A 24,609-nucleotide genomic window follows, 5' to 3' on the forward strand; every position below is an offset into this window, starting at 1 on the left:
ATCCATGTTAATACCTGCTTTCTTTCCAACCACTGGAGTTGTCACTGGAGCAGCAACAGGGACTGGCTCGGCTGGTGGTTTGGGAGATTTTAGAGCTGTAGAAAGAATTAAAATGTATTAATTAATTGATTTTAATGTATATGTTTGTTAAAACTTATTACGTTACACTTTCTCAAGTGCCCTATAAAGCATGGATTGACTAGATCCTTGCTCACAACAAATACTCAGGAAATATCCTTCACTCCTGGTAGCACGAACAGTTAGCTAAGATATTTGCTTAACACACTTTTAACTGAAACCAACTCAATGGTAAAAGGCAAGATGTACAGGGAAATGTGTGTACAATTATTCATATTGAAAGGACTCTTACCTACTGCGGGTTTTGGTTCAGGAAGTGGGATAGTTGCTGGCTTAGGTTCTGGCACTTTAAACACACAATAACCAATAGGTTAGTATAAATATTTTATAACCTTATTTCAAAATACAGAAAAATCATAACAGAGAAGTGCAAAATGTTAGTGAAACTTTAAAACACAGACAATTAATAGAAGACAGACTTTTTTATTTTATTTTTTTAACTTGCAAAATCCACTGATGAAAGACAGAAGGGCAAATACATATACAGCAAGATGCAGAGATCTCATTGGAAGAGAATTGAATTCTTTAAGCACTGAAAAATTAAAGAGGAAATAAGACCCAGAAGAATGCGAAGAGGCTAAAAAGGACAATTTTTATGGCTGAATGATATTAATGATTAGTTTAGCTTATATAAAATGGTGTTCACTGATGGATGCAGTTTAGTTGCAGGAATAAGGAAAAGAGCACCACACATTTGGTACCTTTCTCTGGTTCAGGAGGTTTCTCCTCTTTTTTTGTGACAGGTGGTATCTCAATTTTCTTCTTGGGAACTTCTGGCTCTTTAAAATATTATTTTTATTTTGAAAGATATGTTTAAATTCACTGACTACCCAGATACCTTAACTGAAGTAATTTTAATATAACTAGAGTGGTTTAATATGACATTAGACATTTAGTCAAGTTCTATATATGTGATTAAGATGTTCAGTTGACCTTAGGTTTAAGGTACATATATATTAACAATCAGACTTAGATAAAACTAGAAACAGAAAACAGACAGTAGGATATGCAGTTAAAAGACCATAACTGAAAGGATAATTGGATCAACTGTGGTTTATGCTGTCTTACATTTTAGTTTACATTATAAAACATTTTTAAAGTTTTCTTTTATATAAAATGAAGACAGAAAGAGAAATAGCCACCAAGGTTCACAATTCCAATCTGGACCTAGATTTTCTCAAAGCTTGGGTATATTTTTAGTAAAAACTTAAACTCAGCATATTACAGGCATGGAGGACATTTGCACAATTCTGATCTGAATACAGGTTTAGACTCTAAGCCCAATAAATTGCTAATCAGAAATAGGATTTTGGTTTGGATCTCTCCATAATCAGAAGCATATGAATGTGATCTTGACTTGTACCTTCAGGTTTCTTTATCTTTTCTACTGGTTTAGGTTCTGGTTTAGTTTCAACTTTGGGTTCTTTCTCTGGTTTCGGTTTTTCCTCTTCAGGTGTTTTTCTAGGAACTTTGAAAGAGAAAGAATTTCAGTTTTTAAAGCCCTATATGAATGAAGAAGATGGTAATTAAGATAAAGATTTAAAAATTATCTGAACAGAGAAGAAATATGAAACAACCAGCATAGTGTCAGGAATATAGCTTTTATGTAATTATTATGGTTATTATCATAATGGCAATTTTACATTCAATCACCTGGAGCAAAAAAATGTTTTAATTTAGAGTGGTCCATCTGCTGTAAAATGTATATTTTAACATTCAGACTTAGAATAAAGTTAGTTATTAGATCATCTGAATGAAAAAGCCACTGAATTTACACAGAACTATAATCCCAGGATATTTTAGAACTCAATATAATATTGAAGACTTGTAAGATCTTCAGTTTGAATATATCTATACATCAAGTAAAACATCTGTTAAGAATGAAATTACATATCAAGTTAATTTTACTCTTGCCCATAACAATGACATATTTGATCACAAATGTTTTATCAGTAACAGATGAAACCAATAATACTGCTTAAAATTTGTTAAATTTATTTTTGGAGACATAAGAGAGAAGCTTTTAGGAATCCTTCATGACATTTCTGGTATTTTGAATAAATAATAGATTCAGCAACCGAAAGCCACACTACCAGTAAATTTTCAGAATTTTTTGATGAAGTACCTAAACTACCCGTAAATGCTTACTGTACTTGATAATTTGAATTACTGTATTAATGCCAACATTTCTCGTGAGCACAAAAATAATGTATTATGAGTTATTTTTAAATGATGAATTAGAGTGGATAATTCTGCACTAACATCTGAAATTACAAACGAATTTCAGGGCCAAAATCGTTGATTCTGGATTAAACTCCAATTGACTTAAAAAAGAGCAGGTTTAAGCCCTCTATTTTGATGTTACCTTTTGCAAGGTAAATTGTATATCTTATACATCTTTTTTTAGTCTACAATAAGTAAAAATATCTCTTATAATCATTATCTAAAGAACTAGAGACTTTTTAAAAAGAATTATACATGTGAAATTCCACTTTGATTTTAGTTAATATGAAACAGCAGGAAAGATAATTCAGTGCAAAGAATGGGAGCTATTGGTTCTCCTCTGTATAGCATGCCAAAAAGCAAATGAGCATGAGTGCATTGAGAAAGCCCCAGTCTTTGCAGGAAAGGAGTTGGCAGTGCTATCTGCTCTACTGAGCCCATGGAATGACCCCAATATGAACTCTGCATGGTCAGATCTTCACAGGACTGGAGAAGAGTGCCAGATTGGAATAATCGATCAGGCCAGCTTCCCTCTAACACAGTGGATATCCAAGCAGAAGCCCCATAGGTAGGGTGACCAGACAGCAAGTGTGAAAAATCGAGACGGAGGGTGGGGGTGGGGGGTAATAGGAGCCTATATAAGAAAAAGACCCAAAAATCAGGACTGTGCCTATAAAAGTGGGACATCTGGTCACCCTACCCATAGGGGAAGAGGCAGTCATAGATTCCTAGATTCTAGGACTGGAATCAATCATTGGTTGCTAGGTAGCCACTGATAACTTGGCTCCTGAATTAGTGCTACTGCCAGGGTAGAGGGAATGGGGTCCAGAGAACAGCATGAAAAGGAAGACTTTCCTAGGGGATGTCCTGATATTCTCAGTGTTCTGCTCTGCTTTCTTTTTAGATCCTTTGGATCTACTGGATTTTCAACCTTTTCCTCCTGCAAGCAGCCACAAACTCCTTCAACAGGAAATGAGCCTCAGGCAGCATTTAGCTCATGTAATTTCCCACATAACTTTCTCTGGGAGGGCATAATGCAGTCCTAGCGCAGTGTTACTTTGGAATACTCAGGGAATGGATTTGTGTGCTTTCACCTTTATATCATGGCCAAATCACTGTACCTTTTTTAAGAACAACTTCTTCCTTTGGCGGAGGGGTAACTTCAGGAAGTATTCTGCGGCCTCTCTTTTCAACTCCGAGCACTTAAAACATCATTTCAAATTTCAAAATAAGTTCATAGCAGTAATAGCAGCCATCCAAATACACAAATCAAATGCTGATTTACAATAGAACATTCAAAACAGAAAATTAAAACAACTGAAATGGATGCAGATTGTTTTACTTAATCTTTTTCCCCCCTGTAGTATCTGTATATGCTTGTTTTATGGATCTAGAACTAGTAAGAGATTTTCACAAAGATAACAAAATAAATATATGAGTTTGAGGAACCCACAAAAGCTAAAAAATTCAAAGTTAAGGGTTAAAGGTAAAATTCTTCTCTCTGTCAATATAATGGATCTCATCCCTGATGTTCTACTCTACCTACAGTTGCAGGCCCTACTTACCTATCTACCTGGATTGTTGGTCTATGGTATTTATAAGATACCTGCCACCTTAATTTCTAAGATCCAAATAAACTTAGGAAGAAGAAAAAGATCCCAGAATTTTTTTTCTCTCACTCTCTTGCAGGGATTTCACTTTTGACATGGTACCTTTTAATTTGTTTCACTAACTTCCTCATTTTTGTGTAGTCTCACTTCCTGAAATTAAATGCTACAGTGTTGGGCAGCTGTAGTGTTTTCCCTGCCATAAGGATGTTAAATTTAATTATATTATGGTCACTATTACCAAGTGGTCCAGCTATAGTCACATCGTGGACCAGATCCTGTGCTCCACTTAGGACTAAGTCAAGAATTGCCTCTCCTCTTGTGGGTTACAGGACTAGCTGCTCCAAGAAGCAGTCATTTAAGGTGTCAAGAAGCTTTATCTCTGCATCCCATCCTGAGGTGACATGTACCCAGTCAATATGGGGATAGTTGAAGTCCCACATTATTATTGAGTTTTTTATTTTTATAGCCTCTCTAATCTCCTTGAGCATTTCACAGTCATTATCACCATCCTGGTCAGGTGGTCAGTAATATATCACTACTGCTATATTCTTATTACTAGAGCATGGAATTACTATCCATAGAGATTCTATGGTACATTTTGGTTCATTTAAGATTTGTACTTCATTTCATTCTTTCTTTCCCATATAATGCCACTCCCCCAACAGCAGAATGTGTTTGGTCCTTCCGATATATTTGTACCCTGGTATTACTGTGTCCCATTGATTATCCTCATTTCACCAAGTTTGTTATTATATCAATATCCTCATTTAATATGAGGCACTCTAGTTCACCCATCTTATTATTTAGACTTCTAGCATTTGTATATAAGCAAGCACTTTAAAAACTTGTCACTTTTTAGCTGTCTGCCATTATGTGATGTAATCGAATGGGGCACTTTTTCATTTGACTGTTTCTCATCAGAGCCTACCCATATTTTATCATCTTCCATCCTCTCCTCCTTACTAGGACATAGAGAATCTTTATTAACAGATCCTCCCCTAAGGGATGTCTCTGTCCAAAACACCAGCAATCTGGTTCCATTTTGGTTTAGGTGGAATCCATCCTTCCTGTATAGGCTCCCCCTTTCCCAAAAGTTTCCGCAGTTCCTAATAAATCCAGACCCCTCCTCCCTACCTTTGTCTCATCTATGCATTGAGACTCTGCAGTCCTGACTGTCTAACTGGTCCTGCATGTGGAACTGGAAGCATTTCAGAGAATGCTACCATGGAGGTCCTGGACTTCAATCTCTTACATAGCAGCCTAAATTTGGCCTCCAGGACCTCTTTCTTACCTTTCCCTATGTCATTGTACCATGACCACTGGCTCCTCCCCAGCACTATACATAAATCTTTCTAGAAATCTCGAGAGATCTGCAATCTTCGCACCAGGCAGGCAAGTCACCATGTGGTTCTCCTGGTCATCGCAAACCCAGCTATCTATGTTTCTTATTTATTTGAACTGCAGTGGGGCTTTATACCCCAAATAGAGTAGTGTAGATCCCCATAATTGATCCCACTTTAATGTCCTTCCCTAACACAGCTCACTAGCACATCCACCAGCTCCTGAATTACACAGTGGGAAAGGAAGGTGCGATTAAATCTAGAAAAATGAAAGATGTAAAACACAGAACAACAATGACAGATGACATCTGGACAACATCTTCCAAACTTTTAAAAGAGAAGTACTTAGGAGCATACTGCAGAAGATGAATTTCAAGAACTATAATCTAGTGCCCAACAGAGACAGGAATGAGAAAATACGATTCCCCTCCCCCTCTGAGCCGTATACGAGATACCTTTAGCAGGGGTAAGCTCCACTTTCTCTGGAGCCTCAACAGGTTTTTCAGGAACAGCTTTCTTCCTTGGTGTGGGAGCTTTAAAGAAGACAGTTTGATTTTTACTACCTACATCCTTAGAATGAAACTATTTTAAAATGAAAAAAAGAAAAAATCCTTGTGCTAAAACCCACCAAACACCCCACCAACAAATAACTGATTACACTAGCAACATAACAAAAGAAAACAATGGGGACAAACTACAGAGTGCTTTCTAAGTAGCTGTTGCAAAGGTGTAATGGGATCTTTAATGACCACATTTGTATAACAGCCCCAGCAACATTCTACCCTTGAGAATCATGCTGGGCATCAGAACATAAGAATGGCCATACTGGGTCAGACCAAAGGTCCATCTAGCCCAGTATCCTGTCTTCTGACAGTGGCCAGTGTCAGGTGCCCCATAGAGAAAGAACAGAACAGGTAATCATCAAGTAATCCATTCCCTTGTCACCCATTCCCAACTTCTGGCAAACAGAGGCTAGGGACACCATCCCTGCCCATCCTGGCTAACAGCCATGGATGGACCTATCCTCCATGGATTTATCTAGTTCTTTTTTGAACCCTGTTATAGTCTTGGCCTTCAGAACATCCTCTGGCAAAGAGTGCCATAGGTTGACTGTGCGTTGTGTGAAGAAATACTTCCTTTTGTTTTAAACCTGCTGCCTATTAATTTCACTTGGTGACTCTTTTTTTCAGTGTGAAAGTATGTACAAATATCATATTATGCTAAAATCTTTTTCAAAGATTAGAAAAATTTAAAATATATCAACTTTTTCATAAATTTCTTCATTTTAATTGAAAACCACACAAACTGACTGGACAGATATTTCTGAAAGCTCATAACAGATAAACAATTAGTAAGGAGCATCATTAGACTGAAAACAACAGAAACAAGCCCTGAGTTAGGCTAAAAGTAGTATATTAAAAAGCCCACTTTTCAAGAGGAGCAAATTATAATTAAAATGTGTTATATTGAAGTGTTCAGTAAAGCTGTTAATACTGATTTCAGTAGCTTCTTATACCTTTCAGCTGAACTTTTTCCATCTTAAATTCCTCTTTTGGTGGAATAGGTACCCGTGGCTTTGGTTTTTCAAGAATCTTCTTTTCAGGTTCTGGCTCTTTAAATAATATTATGGCAGATTTAGAATATATCTACTATCATAAAGTCAGATGAAGAACATCTAATGTACCAAAATCTCCATTCTGTTTCCAGTGAAGTCAATGGCAGAACTCTCATTGATTTAAATGGAAGCATAAATAGCTCTAAATAAATGTTTTGTTGCTTGCACATAACATGAATGTCCAGTATGAATTATGAAAGCACACTACTAACACAAGAACAAAAATACAAGAGGAAAACTGAATATCGGGAAGACTGTTATAATTAAATTACAATGAACTAAGAATTTAGAACATATTTACACATACAATAACACTAGGAGAAAAACTGGGACTTAATACAAATACAACACAGTTGTGGAGAACTATGAAGCAAGATGTGTACAATTTTGAAATGAAGGTGTGCATTTGACTATGGTTACTGTATATACCTTCTACTGGTAAAACCTCTTTTACTACAGAGATCTCTTCTTCTGCTGGAGAGAGCTCTTCTTCTGCTGGAGAGAGCTCTTCTTCTGCTGGAGAGAGCTCTTCTTCTGATGGAGAAATCTCTTCTATTTCTGAAGTAGGAGCAGGTTCTGGTTCTTCAGGCTCAATCTTCATGGTGACTTCAGGGACTTTAGAGAATATTGACAACTCGTATAAGACTGCCGTTTAAGACTGGGTCACATGAAGAATTATACAAATATCACATGAAGATACATACGGCAGGAAAACTACATCAACATACACATTCACAGAGACAAAGACAAACACACTTCAAGCGAAGTAAATGTACAATATTTGTTTCCTGGTTAATTTGGCTGTTTACACATTTTTTAAAAAATTACTGATGCATTCACGTCTTAGTGAGTGATCTGTGTGGGAGGGCAGATTTTTTGATCTCTAAATAATCTTGGATTAGTTATGGCTCTCAGGAGAATTTTGGTGCACATTTCTGCTTCTACATAGTGACAGTTTTATATAACATTACATTGGCAGGTGATTTGTTGTTGTCGTCATTGAAAAAAATGAAGAATACTGAACTAGATAGGACTCTAGTGCAAGAAATAATTTAATGTTTGCAAGACAAAGCAATAACAAAAATGAGAATTGGAATGCTGCCAGCATACAATGTTGTTAATAACAGCTTTTATGAATGGATAGATTGAATCTTTATTGGGGGATCTTCTTTTTTAACCATCATTAAGAATGCTTTTTCTTCAATAACAACTTCCTTAGATATATTTGCCCCTTGAAAAATATTATGTAATTTTTAGTATGACTGATATTCCACTGTGACAAATGCAACTATCACAGCTGATACAGAAAATGCACAGGACATGTTTACTTCAAATTGCACAGAGTACAATTTACAAATCTCATAACATATTTTGTCCTATCCTTTTTCTGTTAAACGCAGTGCTTTAGAGAACAAGACAAATTCCTCTTTATGATGATGTCAATGATATCTGTGGATGGTGGAGGTTCTGGCATTTTAGGTACAGCAACAGATATTTTCTCTTCTGGGGCAGATTCCTTTAGCACCTCAGGCACTTTAAACGTATTAGTATCTTTTACTTGCATGAATATTAAGGATATGAACAAAACATTAAAAAGAACAATGAAACATAGGACACTGGGATAGCAAACATTCAGATATTATATAGTCTCTCTCTGTAACTAACAAAAACACACACACGAGTATAATTTACATGACAACGTTTCTTCTTTATGATTATGTCAGTGATGACATGTACCTTTAGCAGGTGCAAGTTCTGGTTTTTTAGGCACTTTCTCTTCTGGGACAGCTTTCTTGGGCACTTCAGGCACTTTAAAGATATTAGTTCTGTTTACTTTTATGATTGTTAAAGATGTGTGTGAAATATTAAGGAGAAACATTACACAAAAGTCATAGATATCAAAATGCATTTATGATGCAACATTCAAACACAGATTAGCCACTTACACAACAAACTGTTGTACACACTGCAGTTCACATGTTGAAGACACTTTACATAACAGACTGGAAAAAGTATGTTAAAATACTGTTCAAGAAGAAGAAAAAGAAAAGGTTCTATTACTGATCTGTACCTTTTCCTGGTAGAGGTTCTGGTTTCTTAGGCACAGCAGTAGGTTCTGTTTTTTTAGGCACAGGTACTTTTTCTTCTGGGACAGTTTTCTTGGGCACCTCAGGCACTTTAAAGATATTGGTTCTGTTTACTTACATGAATGTCAAGAATATGTACAAAACATTAAAGAGAATGATGAAACAGAGGACATTGAGACATTAATGACGGCTTCAATATTAAGATTTGTAGAGCCTTTCTCTCTCTCTCCCCTCCTGTATCAATTACACAATGAGTACTAATTCAATAACTGAAAAAAGGACAGGACACAATATATGAAAGAATGTTCAAGAAAAGAGGACAAAGATTCTTCCTCATGATATTGTAGATGACGACATATACCTTTAGCTGGTGGAGGTTCTGGTTTCTTAGGCACAGCAGTAGGTTCTGTTTTTTTAGGCACAGGCACTTTTTCTTCTGGGACAGTTTTCTTGGGGACCTCAGGCACTTTAAAGATATTTGTTCTATTTACTTACATGAATATCAAGAATTGTACAAAACATTAAAGAGAATGATGAAACAGAAGATACTGGGATATTAAAACCATTAAAGATGCCATCCCTATTCAGGTATTATAGAGCCCCTCTCTCTCTCTCTCACACACACACACACACACACACACACACACACACACACACACACACACACACACACACACACACACTATCAGTTACACAATGAGTACTAATTCCATAACTGAAAAAAGGACAGGACGCAATATATTAAAGAATGTTCAAGAAAAGAGGACAAAGATTCTTCCTCATGATATTGTAGATGACGACATATACCTTTAGCTGGTGGAGGTTCTGGTTTCTTAGGCACAGGAGTAGGTTCTGTTTTTTTAGGCACAGGCACTTTTTCTTCTGGGACAGTTTTCCTGGGCACCTCAGGTACTTTAAAGACAATATTTCTGTTTACTTTTATGATTGTTAAAGATATGTACAAAACAGTAAGAAGAACAAATAAACAAAAGTCATGAATATCAAAATGTATTTATGAAGCAACATTCAAATACTGATTAGTCACTTAACATAACACACACTTACACAGTCCAGTTCACATGATGAATACACTTTACATATTTTAGATAGCTGATAACAGACAGGAAACAGTATGTTAAAATACTGTTCAGGAAGAAAAAAGTAGTAATACTGATCTATCTGAATTTTTAGCTGGTGGAGGTTCTGTTGTATTAGGCACAGTAATTTGTTCTTTCTCTTCAGGGACAGCTCTTTCAGGTATCTCAGGTACTTTAAAGATATTAGTTTGCTTTATATTATAGTACTCAACAGATGTACAAAACATTAAGAACAATGAAACATAGAAGATGAGATAGCAAAAACATTAGAGATTCAATATTCAAATTTTGATTAGTCACTCACACTCTGACAGTACAATCTACTCAATTAGTACAATTTACAAATCTGAGATAGGAAAAAATGGACAACAATAAAGATGTTAACATAATGCTCAAGAAAATAAGACAAAGATTTTCTTCATGATGACATTGAGGATGACATATACCTTTAGCTGGGGGAGGTTCTGGTTTTTTAGGCACAGCAATAGGTATTTTCTCTTCTGGGACAGCTTTCTTGGGCACCTCAGGCACTTTAACGATATTAAGATCTTTTACTTTTATGAATGTCAAAGTTGTGTATTTTGCAGAGAAGACAAACAACGAAACATAAAACATGGACATATCCAAGACATTAATGAGGTCATGTTCAAACAAGGAGTCTCTCTGTCTCACACACGCAGTACAACAAGGGTGTCAAATGCTTTTTGTGAAAAAGATGAACTGCATTTTTAATTATGATCCCTCTGTCTGGGTATGAATTAAGGTACATCTACCCAGTCTATGCAGAGCAGTACTCACAATGGAAGGGACTGCTCAAATATCAATAGTGAAATCTGACCTTTATGTTGTAAATAAACTTTTATTTGTTATCAGCATTCACTGTTTGCTCAGTAATCTGTCTACACATTCCATATGGGAATGGGGAAGTAGAGAGGAACATTGAACACTCCCTTATTTCTGCCCTTTCTTTCTATTCCTTCTATATCTACCTCTGTCTCACTCTTTTCTTGTCTTTGTGTCTCCTTTTTTCTTCTCACTGCATTTCCTTCCCTGTATAAACTTCCAGTTTCACTGCTATCTGCTAGGCTTCACTACCACCCTTTCCTCATTACATCCATTAAAATGAAAAATGCTACATTAATATGTCATCATTATGCTTTGGAATTAATGCTCAGTGAATTTAAATGTGTAAGTGTGTGTGTAGAGGGAGCAGGAGAGGAGAAGGAGTTAATACCTCTCACATACATTGCTTCAGGCTGCCAGCAGACTCAGGAAGAGGGCGCTGCAGACGTTAAGGGCATGTCTACATTTCCCTGCAGTTTGGACTAGGGGGAGTGGGTAACAGTGACGACCAAAGTGCTGCACTGTAACTCCCCCATGTGGACACTGCGAACGTGAACTTAAAAGTCTTGACAGGTTTCAGAGTGGTAGCCATGTTAGTCTGTATCAGCAAAAACAACGAGAAGTCCTTGTGGCACCTTAGAGACTTGAGTCTTGAGTTCACATAGTGCAAACTCAGGACCTTTAAGTTTGTGCCCACAGCTTCAATACAGGGGAGTTACAGCTCAGAACTTTGGTATATACTTCTACTCTCATCCCCTGGTTTGAACTGTGGGGCAGTGTAGACACATGCTTAAATTGAGTTCAGATTTGGCAAGTTTTTCTCATAACAATAGTTTCACTTTTTAAAAACACAAAATCTTAGATTCTGAGCAATCTGAATACGTAAAGCAGACCAGGAAAATACTTCCTGTGACCAGATACAATAAATGAGTCAAGTATTTGACACCCGGAAGTACAATTCAAACAACAAGTGGAATTTTTAAATCTCAGGTAGCAGACAATGGACAGGACAAAGTATGTGAAAAGTGATGATGGTCAAGAAAATGAGACAAAGATTTTTCAAGACATGCACCTTTTGCTGGTGGAAGTTCTGTTTTTTTAGGCACAGCCAGAGGGACTTCTTCTTCTGGGACAGTTGTCTCAGGCATCTCAGGTACTTTAAAGATATGAGTTTGTTTCATTTTACAGTTATCAAAATGTGTGCAAAACATTAAGAAGAATGAAACATAGAAGACAGAGATATTAAAAACATTGATGATGCCATAGTCAGGCTTTGATTACTCATTCACATTCTTTTACTCAGCACTGTTTGCTCAGTGAGTACACTTTACAGATCTCAGCTAAGAAAAAGTGAACTAGACAAAAATGTTAAGATAATGTTAAAGAAAATAGGACAAAGATTCTTCTTTAAGATGATATCCATGATAACATGTACCTCTAGCTGGTGGAGGTTCTGATATTTTTGGTACAGCAACGGGTACTTTCTCTTCTGGGACAGCTTTCTTGGGCACCTCAGGCACTTTAAAGATATTAGTATCTTTTACTTTTATGAATGTCAAAGTTGTTTATAAAACAATAAGATGAACAATGAAACAAAACAAGGACATATTCAAGACATTAACGAGTTCATAGTCAAACAACAGTTAGTCTCCCTCTCTCTCTCTCGCATACACACACACGCACATAGAGTATAGCGAGGGTGTCAAACACATTGTGTGAGAAAGCTGAATTCGATTTTTATTTCTGATCCCTATGTCAGAGTACAAATGTAAGAATTTATGCCTCTCTCTATACAATGGGTAACTCCCAAAGGGAGGATGAACACAGATCAGTCATGGAATCTGACCTTTATGTAGTAACTAAAATCTTAATTATAATTATTCAGATTTTTTTCAGTAGTCTGTATTTACATTCAGCATCACATGGGAGGAAATAAACTCCCTGTTAGGATTATCACTATTTCTACCCTTTGTTTCTATTCTGTTCATCTTCCTCTACTATTGTTTTAGTGAGACTCCTCTTTTCTTCCACCTGTAATTCCTTTTCTGCATTGCCTTCCCTACTTATTGGGCTTCCCTCTCACCCCATTCCTCATTTCATCTGCTACAATGACCCCAGATTAAATAATTAATTATTTTATTAAATAGCTACCATTGGATTTTGGTGTTAATGCTCAAGTAAATGGGGGATGGGGAGGACAGAGTTGTTTACACCTCTCTGATCCATTACTTTAGACTGTGTGCAGACTCAGAAAGACAGCATTGCATTAGCTTACATTGGATTCACACTGAGAAAGTTTTCTGCACAATCATAAGCTCTTTTAAAAATATCAGGCTTTGAGTGTTTTGAATATGTTAAACAACCATGACAAAAAATATAGAATGGCTAGATATATTCAGTGGACCAGATGTTTGACACCCCTGGATTACATCTCACACACTGAGTAGAATCAACAAATCTCAGATATCAGAAAATGGACTGGACAAATTCAGCTAAAAATTAGGTTTAAGAGGACAAGACTAAGGCTCTTCCTTATGATGATATCGCTGAGCACTTGTACCTTTAGCTGGTGGAGGTTCTGGTTTTTTAGGTACGTCAACTGGTACTTTCTTTTCTGGGACCACTTTCTTGGGCACCTCAGGCACTTTAAAGATATTAGTGTCTATTATTTGTATGAATTGTAAAGATATGTTTGAAATTTTAAGAACATTAAGGAAACATAAAACTCAGGGACATCAAAAACATTGATGATGTCAGATATAAACATCAATTCCTCTTTCATTCTCTCTCCATGAAATTTCCCCTGTGCATTGGTCTTCTTCTGGAGCTCTGTGCATGGCTGAATTTCATCGTCTCTTTCTATTCCCTCCCCCACACATGTACCACAGCTTACACAACAAGAACAATTTACAAATCTCACAGCAGAAAAAGAAGTGTATGTTCAAACAGTACTCCAGAAAATAAGACAAAGATTATTTATGATTTCATCAGTGATGACATGTACCTTTAGCTGGTGGAGGTTCTGGTTTCTCAGGCTCTTCAACTGGTACTTTTTCTTCAATAACAACCTTCTTTGGCACCTCAGGCACTTTAAAAATATTAATATTAATACCTTTCACTATGAGAAATTTCACAAATACGTTCAAAGTATTAAGAACAGAAAAACCAACATAAAACACAGAGAGATCAACAATGTTAAAGAGCCTACCATATTCCACAATCAGTTTGTCTCACTTATATGTAATAGGTAGGTTTTACAAATCTCAGCCAACAGCAAGAAACCAGAGAAAGGTCTTTGCTGTTGTCTTTAAATAATGTTCAGAAGAAAAAGACTGTGATTTCCTGCCATTGCTTTTTTTCCCCCCAATAATGACATGTACCTTTAGCTGGCGGAGGTTCTGGTTTTTTAGGCACAGCAACTGGTATTTTCTCTTCTGGGACCACTTTCTTTGGTACCTCAGGCACTTTAAAAATATTAATTTATTTTTATGTTAAGAAGTATACATACAAAGAGTTAAGAACAGAAAAGCTGCAATAAGAACATGAAACAGCATCAATGATGTCTAGCTTAAAAGTCTGATCTTACACAGAGTACATATTACACTATTTTACTCCACTGTTGAATGAGAATGATTTAAGTATAAAGAGGAGAAGAGAATCCCACAAAACAAAATATATAAAATTGCAGATTACAGTGGGGAAAAAGATAGCTCAAAATTACTATTAAAAAAGTTACAACAGAAGGAACAAGATAACTTACTGCCATGATTTTATCAATGATAATGTGTACCTTTAGCTGGTGGAGCTTCTGGCTTTTTAGGCACAGCAACCGGTACTTTTTTCTCTTCTGGGGCAGCTTTCTTGGGCACCTCAGGCACTTTAAAGAAATAATATTTGTTTTGGTTATTATAAGGAATTTTACAGATACATATAAAATGTTAAGAATAAGAAGAAAACACAAATTATGGAGCTCATCAATGAAGCCATTAGGTTGACACACATATATTGGTCTTATCCTCCCTTCCACTAATATAAGCATATTTCACTGTTATACCCTGTACTCTTCAGTACTTGCTGGATTTTTTTCTCTTTTGTGGTTAAATTATTCTGTCATTTTAGATTGCCATTTGGCTATGGCTGACATTGTCCATTCACATATCTGCCCTTTCCCCCTAACATTTCTCATCTCTACAACTTCTTTCCATCCACACATTGTGGGCCTCATCCTACCCTGACTGAAGCCACTTGGGCCTTGTTGTGTATTTGGTTGTCATGGTTTTTGTTGCTATGGCAACTGAGTTAGATTATTATGGGTTAGCTCAGCCAGCTTCAGCCGGCTGAGTGAGTTCTCTGAGTCTGTAAATAAAATGGTGGTTTTGTTAGCTGTCTGCTGTCTGGCCTCAAGTGATTTCTTCCTAAACCGGCTGCCCCCAAGGATATAACACGCCTGGGTCATTCAGTATGTGCCTTGAGACTCTTTAATCCCCTTTTGATCTGACCTTCTAATGTTTGCCTCAAGGACCACCCTCTTGCCTATTTTGTTAGGCAAATATCCTTAACAACCATTAACACTGATGAGAGTTATGGTTAAACAACAAAGAGATTAGAGCCATCAAATGAATAGGGTTCTCACAATAAAAAATAAATAAGGCAGGGTGATGCTTACTTAACATACAACATTTGCAAGATCATGGCAAAGATCATTTCTTCCCCACCCCCTGTTGTTTTAGCTGTGGTGAGCTGTACCTTTGGCTGGTGGGACTTCTGGTTTTTTAGGCACAGCAATGGGTACTTTCTCCTCTGGGACTTCCTTGGGCACCTCAGGCACTTTAAAGAAACAGCATTACTTTCTGTTACATTTCAGAATTTCCAGGGTATGCAAATTATTAAGAATAAAAAGAGCAATCATAAAAGCATATCAGGAACATTAGTAATGTCAAAGAGTGCTTTGTTATACACATAACTCAGTGTGTTACTTCTATTTAAGAAATCTTTAAATGAGAATAAAAAAAACAAAACAAAACACAGCCATTAATTTCCAAGAGAAAAAGGTATTTTTTCTTTATAACATCCCCACTGTTAATATGTACCTTTAGCTGGTGGAGGTTCTGGCTTTTTAGCAACTGGTATTTTCTCTTCTGGGACAGCTTTCTTGGGCACCTCAGGCACTTAAAGATATTAGTGTCTTTTACTTTTACGAATTCCAAAGATACATATAAAATATTATGAACAGAAAAGTAACAAAAAACAAGTGGACATGAAAGAACATTAAAGATGCTAAATATAAATACCAGTTGTTAACACAGACATTCTGTACAAATTACAAAGAGATGTTTTCATCACAAAATTTCCATTGGCCCATCATTCTTATAGCCACGGCATGGTTGCCAGAGCTATTCACAGGAACTTCAGTTGTTCTTATTTAGCCAATTGGTGGCACACCATCCAAATTAGCAACTCTAGAGACTTTTAATTGGCTGAAGGAATCATAGCAACTGGCCCAAGGGTCTTCTGTTGCTCCCATGCAAATCAATAACCAAATATCCACTAATATCAATGTGAGCTTTATCAAATGGGAATGTTGCAATATTATGATCTGCTGGCTGTGGATGGATTTGATGGCTCTTGTGAAGGTATTTACAATGACTGTTATTGGGGTACCATTGTTTGAGGCACCCCTCGAAATACAACACAGGAAAATTTCTAATGAAGTTTTTTTTGTTATGAGTCACAAACAAAACTGGATTCTAAATGAAAAAGGCTTTTGAAAACACATATTTAAAAAAGGATAAGAAATGCTAACATTAAAGAATCATTGTGACTTAATATATTAAGTAGGGAATGGTAACATACATATTCTGATTTATGATATTGAAATATAAAAATGAAGAATTGTTAAATGGGTAGATTAAGATCTTTATTTTCTATATTTGAATGAATTGTAATTAAGGATAGCGAATGAGTATAGATAAGATGACAAACACTTAGCACAACACCTTGCTTGGCATAAATGTGGTTTTGCAAATTACTGTTTTGCATAGAATTTCTGATTTGTTTTAAATGATATTTTTGAAGGCATAATAAGTAATATGTTTTGTTGGAAGATGTAAATCAGAGGTACATAAACATGTAATGATAAATAAAAACATCCTTTTTCTGGGAATGCTAGGAACAGGATGACACAGAATAACATAACCTAGAAACTGCAAAACCAGCAGAAAAATGCAGAAGTTGGGTTATTGAAGCTTGGTCATGTGTAATGTATGAGATACATAAAAAATAAAGGGCTTATGTGGTAAAAGCCAATTGGATAAAGTTAAATAATCTGGAATGTGGAAATGTATAAAAAAACCTCAAGGGAACAAGCCTCTAATAGGAGAAACACTGGACCAGAAACTGAAGAACAGGAATGCATGATGAGACCAGGAGATCAGAGGAGGTGACAACCATCATGGAAGGTGGAAAGACTTCCTAGTGCTCCGGAATGTGGTAACTTGGGCCCCTACTAATTCCATCTTGTCTGTTATTGTCTGGCATAAACATATGTTCAGATAGTATAAGTGAAAATAATTCTGTCTAAAATTGTATAAATGAAGGCAAAAATTGACTAAGCCTAAATTGGGTTGATTTGTGACTCAGTTTCCCTCTTTAAGCTCAGCAGCTGTGATATTCATATGGTGGGAGTAAGGATTGCCTGTATGTGGGCTTAGAGATATTATTTTTATTGATTATAATACTTAATACAATTTCATCCCTTTCTCTTTCAGCCAGTTGTCTGTCATCCTTTTATATGCCTTGGGAATGGGAGTTACGCTTGCACATCTCGGGGAGAAGAAACTGGCAAATGAAAAGACTTTACCGACTATTTGATGATGACACCCCCCTCCAAAAAAAAAAAGAAAAGAAAGAAAAGAACAAGACAGGATAAACCTCAAGAAATATAATGATTACCGGAGAAAAAGAAAGATTATTTTTATCATGATTTCATTTATGACGCTTTATACCTTTAGCTGGTGGAGCTTCTGGCTTTTTAGGTACAGCAACAGGTACTTTCTCTTCTGGGACAGCTTTCTTGGGCACCTCAGGCACTTTAAAGATATTCATTTATGTTAATTTAGGAATTCCAAAGGCGTATGCAAACAATTAAGAATAGTAAAGAAACATAAGAAAGGGACATACATAACATGAATGATGCCAAATCCTGATGACAGTTTGACACACAGAATTTACAAATTACCAAATGATTACAATTTATGAATAAAGTCCTAGACAAAGAAGATTTTTCTCTCAGCACAAGACTCTTTATTTTATCTGCAATTTTATCAGTTAACATATACCTTTGGCTGGTGGAAGTTCCGGTTTTTTAGGCACAGCAAGGGGTTCTGGTTTTTTAGGTACAGCAATAGGTTCTGGTTTTTTAGGCACAGCAATTTGCACTTTTTCTTCTGGGACAGCTTTCTTGGACACCTCAGGCACTTTAAAGATATTAGTTGGTTTTAAGAATTTATAACATATAAGAAACAGAGAGACAACATAAAACAAAGATAGACAAATTGGTAAAACAGGCAAGGAGCAATTAGAACCAACACACTGACAGAACATATTGAACATGAATTAAACCATGCATATGAATAATTGTATTTTTCTGGAATTCTTTGCTTTGTAAATTTCTTGAAGAGGTGATGTACCTTTAGCTGGAGGAGATTCCTCTTTTCTAGGAATAGCAGCAGAAACTTTTTCTTCTGGGGGAATTTCCTCATAAACCTCAGGTGCTTTAAAGATATTAGTTTTCTTTTAGAAATTTCATAATTACTAACAACATCTTAGAACAAAAAGACAACATGACAAACAAAAAATGTAGGGCCTTATCTTGCAGTGGGATACACAAAGCTGTTCTTTACTACTTCTCAGAAGTAGGCCAATTGCTAGTAAACATGAAACAACCCCTATGAAAACAAAATCTATTGTCTGGCTATACCAAAAGAAGGACAGGAGACACTTCATATGGATTTAATCAGGCTGCAACTTTACTATATAGATTTCTGGGACTACCCGGCAGATAAAGTGAACAATGCAGGCAAATACATGTTTATTCAAATAACTACCTGGGCTTTCACCAGCCCCCCTTCATTTTCCATCCAGGTCCCCCAACCAACTCCTGGCTTGAACCTTAGCATCCACCCTCCTCTGTAGGAGGGCTAAGGTGGGCTATAAGAAAGAGGTGTTGGCTCCCTGCCGTACCAATCATAACAGTACCCAACTTCCCTTCTCTGTTCTGTTCCTTTATCCAGCACCTCCTTTTAAGTCCTTTACTAGGCCATTTATTTGGTTACTGGATGCCTTCTTTATGGAGTACCTGCACTGGACATCTGCCCCACACTTACAAAATAAGTGGCAACATATGGCTTACCATCTTTTCTCCCCACCAGAAAAGGTCCTCATTGACACTCACTGTGCAAAAGCTAAAAAAAAACCTCCTTCCACCACAGGCAACATGGTGGGGAGGGAAAAATTCCTTTCCCCACCCCCTAAAAAGGAGTGACTAACACATCAGGGTTTATATCAGACAGAACATTAATTACACATTAAAAGAGGTTAGAAAACAATAAATGAAGAGATTTTTCTGCCCTTGAAATTCCAGTCAAAGATTCATGTACCTTTAAAAGGTGGAGCTTCTTCTTTGGGTGCAACAATAGGTACTTTCATTTTGGGCACAGCTTTCTTTGGCATCTCAGGCACTTTAAAGATATTAATTTGTTTAGGAATTTTAAAAATATCAATATAGAGAATTAAGCAACAAAATACAAAGCTTTTATAAAATAACAAAAACCTAAATTAATGATATTAAACTATGAAGACTAGGGACTCAAATTTTCTGGAATTCACTGCTTTGTAATTCCAGTGAAGAGTTGATGTACCCTTAGCTGGCAGAGCTTCTTCTTTCCTAGGGACAACTATGGTACTTTTTCTTGGGGGACAGTTCTCTCAGGAACCTCAGGCACTTAAAGATATTAGTTTTTCTTTAGACAATTCAAAATTCTTACAAAAGCCTAAGACAAAAGCCAAACACAAACTATGAACAGAAACAAAGAATACTAACAACACACAATATTATCCAAGGTCCCTAGCATTCTGGAATACTGGATTTTTATTGTTGCAGAATCATAGAACAATAGGACAGGAAGGGACCTCAAGAGGTCATCTAGTCCAGTCCTCTGCACTCATGGCAGGACTAAGTATTATCTAGACCATCCCTGACAGATGTTTCTCTAACCTGATCTTAAAAATCTCCAATGATGGAGATTCCACAATCTCCCTAGGCAATTTATTCCAGTGCTTAATCACCATGACAGTTAGGAAGTTTTCCCTAATTTCCAACCTAAACCATTCTTGCTGCAATTTAAGCCCATTGCTTCTTGTCCCATCCTCTGACATTAAGAACAATTTTTCTCCCTCCTCCTTGTTACAACCTTTTATGTATTTGAAAACTGTTATCATATCCCCTCTCAGTCTTCTCTTCTCCAGACTAAACAAACCCAGTTTTTTCAATTTTTCCTCATAGGTCATGTTTTCTAGACCTTTAATCATTTTTATTGCTCTTCTCTGGACTTTCTCCAATTTGTCCACCTCTTTCCTGAAATGTGGCACCCAGAACTGGACACAGTACTCCCACTGAGGTCTAATCAGCATGGAGTAGAATGGAAGAATTACTTCTTGTGTTTTGCTTAGAACACTCCTACTAATACATCCCAGAATGATGATGTTTTTTTTTTCAGCAGTGTTACACTGTTGACTCATCTATGACCCCCAGATCCCTTTCTGCAGTACTCCTTCCTAGGCAGTCATTTCCTATTTTGTATGTGTGCAACTGATTGTTCCTTCCTAAGTGGAGTACTTTGCATTTGTCCTTATTGAATTTCATTCTTTTTTTTTTCAGACCATTTCTCTAGTTTGTCCACATCATTTTGAATTATCATAGAATCATAGAATATCAGGGTTGGAAGGGACCTCAGGAGGTCATCTAGTCCAACCCCCTGCTCAAAGCAGGACCAATTCCTGGAAAATTATAATCCTATTCTCCAAAGCATTTGCAACCCCTCCCAGCTTGGTATCGTCCGCAAACTTTAAAAGTGTACTTACACTCTCTGCCATTATTCAAGTAATTGATGAAGGTATTGAATAGAGTCAGACCCAGCACAGATCCCAGGATCCCACTTGATATGCCCTTCCAGCTTGACTGTGACCTACTGATAACTACTTCTAGGAACAGTTTTCCAACCAGTTATGCACCCACCTTGAAATATGTTTTTTAGGTATGATCCTGTGTTAATTATTCATACAAAGTTTAAGGCTTTGTGGCAAAAATCAATTATACCACAGAATGAACTTGTTGCAGTAGCTTGTGCCTCAGAATTGTATTACTGTAGAGTCTACCTCTAAGCCAATGCAGTAAACTGAGGCCTTGGATATCTCACACAGAACATTAAATCAACTTTAAAAGAGGCTAAAACAGAATATGGTGAAGATATCTTTTCTTTCATGAAAATTCCAGTCTGAGCTCATGTACCTGTAATTGGTGGAGCTTCTTTTTTAGGTATGGCAGCAGGTATTTTCTTTTGCTGAACAGCTTTCTTGGGCACTGCAGGCACTTTAAAGATATTAGTTTCTTTTAAGAATTTATAAAATACAAAATGTAAAGAACAGAAGGGTAATGGAAGACACAGATGGACAAGACTATCAAGGAGTAGTTAGAATGAACACATGAATTATTTGCATGGAACTGGATATGGATCATGAGGATGAATAACTGTAAGGTACTGGAGCTCTTTGCTTTATGAATTGCTTGAACATGTGATATACCTTTAGTTGGTGGAACGTCCTGTTTTGTAGGAGCAACAGGAACTTTTTCTTCAGGGAGAATGTCTTCATAAACTTCAGGCTCTTTAAAGATATTAGTTCATTTTAGACATTTCAAAAATATTTGCAAAACAAAGATTAGAAAGACAATGTATAATGCAAACATGCAGACACATAAAGCAACATAACTACCTGAACACATGTATAAATTAAGGAGACATCATCAATTTAAATACCACACTTGCTTTTATCTGATTTTTTTTTACCTACTGTTGCTGCAATACCAATTAAGATGACTAAAAAAGATTGTGTGTGTGTGTATAGGGTTATAGGATATATATTTTTCCTTTGTTTTTCCAGTTAGTTTAATTTTTATATTGGACTGCACTCTTTTTATAGTCAATTTCACAGTTTCTCCTGGGTAGTCAGTTATGCCCAGGAAAGCACAAAGCATTACTCAAGACAGCATTTAAGATGCACCTACTCAAGTCCCATCAAAGTTAAGCATTGCATAAATGCTTTCCTGAATCAGAACCCGAGCCTATTTATTTGTGGGTCTTTCCCAGAAAGTAACATGGGAGAGAAAAATATTTTAAAAATAGAAAAATATGATTGGAAACAAAAAGGCATAGAGACTCAAGAACGGTGATGGGGATGTATCTGAAACTAACTGTAAATCATTTTTCTTTAAATTTAAATTTTACGGTGTCCCTCTAATTATATTGAAAACAGACTGCACCATGAAGCTGATTGACTAATTCTCTGCAGTTTGTTGCTTTGTAACTCCAGTGAAGAGTTGATGTACCTTCATATGGAGGAACTTCCTCTTTTCTAGGAATAATAGTTGGTACTTTTTCTTCAGGGACAACTCTTTCAGGAACCTCAGGCACTTTAAATATATTATTTATTTATTATTATTTATTAAAGAAAAAGACAACAAAGAACAACTAATAAAAAAGTACTGCCAAAGTCTCCAGTACTCTGCAGTTCTGTAGGAGCTGTCATTATTCAATTACAGAGTTAATACCACAGATTTGAATGATTTGAAGTGTGGTCCAACATGGAATAGATTCCATTCACTCTTTTCCATTTGTATTTGCCCTCCTTTCTTCCCGAGATACAAGGGACTACCTTGAATTATTTCAACTTGATATCTGTGGCACAACCAGTTTTTAAAACATATTTAAAAGCCTTCTTTACAAATAATGTGTATAAGTTATTCTCTAACATTTTCAGTTTAAACAAATTTAAACAAAATTCACTTATATACTTCTAGCACTAAAAAGTTCAGGGCCTAATATAACTCTAGAACTAAAAAGTGGGGGACTCCTTTCCCCTTAATTTCAAGAGAGTAAAGTGCAGTTACTTTCCAGTTCACTTGTGTGACGCAAGTGAAGTGTTTGACTCAGAATTTCTTACTCCTCTTACAGAATCGAAGGTGCTGCAGGATACTAGGGACCTTGGCTATATCGCAAAGAACATCAATTACACTTTAACGGCTGTTAGTTAGGAGTGAGATAAAGATGAAGTCTTTCCATAAAATTCCAGTCAAAGGTTCCTCTACCTTTCAATGGTGGAACTTGTATTTCAGGAATAGGAGTGGGTAGTTTTTCTTCAAGGACAGATCTCTTGGGTACGGCAGGCACTTTAAAGACATTTTTTAACTTTTAGAACTTTTAAAGTTACTTAGAGGAAGTCAGAAAAAAGAAGAGCAAAGCCCAGAAAGACACGCTTGTCAAACAAGCGAGAATTAAATGCTTCTTGCAGGACATTCATGCTGATGAAGATATGAGAGAAGAATAGGTCTAACTATAGTTTTCATGTACCTTTAGCTGGTGGAGGCTCCTTCCTTTTAGGAACAGCCAAAGTTACTTTCTCTTCCTGTACAGATCTCTTATGTACTTCAGGCACTTTAAAGATATAGTATTTTTTTTAGGAATCTTACATATACAACTTCATAAGTCATTACGAACAGAAAGACAACGTAAGACACAGGATCATACTTAATTAGGACAAACAAATAATCACTGAGACAGAGTATATTCCTGTCTTACGCAACAAACAATGAAGATCAAAGACTTAAGTAAGAGTTCATTGTTTCGTAATGGCAACAAAGAATAAAGGTACCTTTAGCTGGGGGAGCCACTTCTTTTTTAGGAACAGCGACAGGTACTTTTTCTTCTGGGACTGGTTTCTTACGCAGTGCAGGAACTTTAAAGATATAGCTTTCTTTTAGGAATTTTGCAATATTTATATTATTTAAGAATAAAAGTGACACAAGAAACCAAACATAAAACTTTAATTCAACAGAAAATATCACAGAAATTAAAAGAACACAAGCACACAGCATCCTACGTCACTTTTATTAACTTGTGAGCTAGCTGGCCATGCCTGTGCTTCCTGATTCTTGGTGTGTTCAATCTCCTTTAAATACACATGACTAACTCCTTATTGGATTAATTTCAGATTGGGATGGACTTTTAAATAGTCCTTTTAGACAGATTATGAAATATTGCATGAACTAAGAAGCCGTATCCTGCTATTGATATGCAAGCAAAACTCCCATTCAACTTTAGGAGGTAAATCCTACACTCTAGTTTTGGCCTCAATTTGGCCCCATTAAAGTTAATTGAGAGATTCTCAGTGACTTCAGTGAAAGCTGGATCAAGGCCTAAATCCTTATCCAAAAATTCCTCTCACTGACTTTCAGTAGGATAATTTGTATGAGTAAGGACTAGCATATTTGGCACAAAGGGTGTTTTGTGCAAATATGGCCCTATAGTGAGAACAATATAGAGC

At 36.3% G+C, this 24,609-nt stretch overlaps 2 protein-coding genes across 8 annotated transcripts in view; both read right to left on the reverse strand.

The window, feature by feature from the left end:
- The window catches only part of TTN (titin), a 309,757-nt gene that overhangs the window by 115,361 nt on the left and 169,787 nt on the right, over positions 1-24,609 (reverse strand). Inside the window, exons 48-52 of the mRNA XM_045032840.1 lie at positions 3,483-3,563; positions 1,502-1,606; positions 840-917; positions 365-424; positions 15-95 (exon numbers count right to left, since the gene is read on the reverse strand). Of these exons, the coding sequence (XP_044888775.1) occupies positions 15-95; positions 365-424; positions 840-917; positions 1,502-1,606; positions 3,483-3,563 (405 nt within the window). The remainder of the gene's footprint in view (positions 1-14; positions 96-364; positions 425-839; positions 918-1,501; positions 1,607-3,482; positions 3,564-24,609) is intronic.
- LOC123378551 lies at positions 7,390-21,575 on the reverse strand. Of its 7 annotated transcripts, XM_045032500.1 has the most exons (19): positions 21,521-21,575; positions 19,611-19,691; positions 18,642-18,725; positions 18,291-18,428; positions 17,958-18,041; positions 16,044-16,121; positions 15,700-15,780; positions 14,744-14,830; positions 14,334-14,417; positions 13,958-14,041; positions 13,514-13,597; positions 12,389-12,472; positions 12,026-12,109; positions 10,557-10,640; positions 9,821-9,925; positions 9,375-9,479; positions 8,998-9,102; positions 8,664-8,735; positions 7,390-7,541 (listed from the first exon to the last, which is right to left on the reverse strand). In XM_045032500.1, exons 3-19 carry the CDS (start codon positions 18,711-18,713, stop codon positions 7,524-7,526), a joined length of 1,449 nt encoding a protein of 482 aa, XP_044888435.1. In that variant the 5' UTR covers positions 18,714-18,725; positions 19,611-19,691; positions 21,521-21,575; the 3' UTR covers positions 7,390-7,523. The 7 variants fall into 7 exon arrangements, with proteins under 7 accessions (XP_044888435.1, XP_044888437.1, XP_044888436.1 ...); XM_045032502.1 differs by lacking the exon at positions 10,557-10,640; XM_045032501.1 differs by lacking the exon at positions 8,664-8,735.

The sequence above is a fragment of the Mauremys mutica genome, chromosome 10 (assembly GCF_020497125.1).
Source record: "Mauremys mutica isolate MM-2020 ecotype Southern chromosome 10, ASM2049712v1, whole genome shotgun sequence".
Lineage (NCBI taxonomy): Eukaryota > Metazoa > Chordata > Testudines > Geoemydidae > Mauremys > Mauremys mutica.

Coding starts and splice junctions, on each gene's coding strand:
- LOC123378551 (XM_045032500.1), bottom strand. CDS start 18,713: ATGAGGAAATTCCCCCAGAAGAAAAAGTTTCTGCTGCTATTCCTAGAA. Junction 14,042..14,333: donor AGAACCTCCGCCAGCTAAAG/GTACATGTCATT, acceptor ATATTTTTAAAG/TGCCTGAGGTGCCAAAGAAG. Junction 13,598..13,957: donor AGAACCTCCACCAGCTAAAG/GTACATGTCATC, acceptor ATATCTTTAAAG/TGCCTGAGGTGCCCAAGAAA.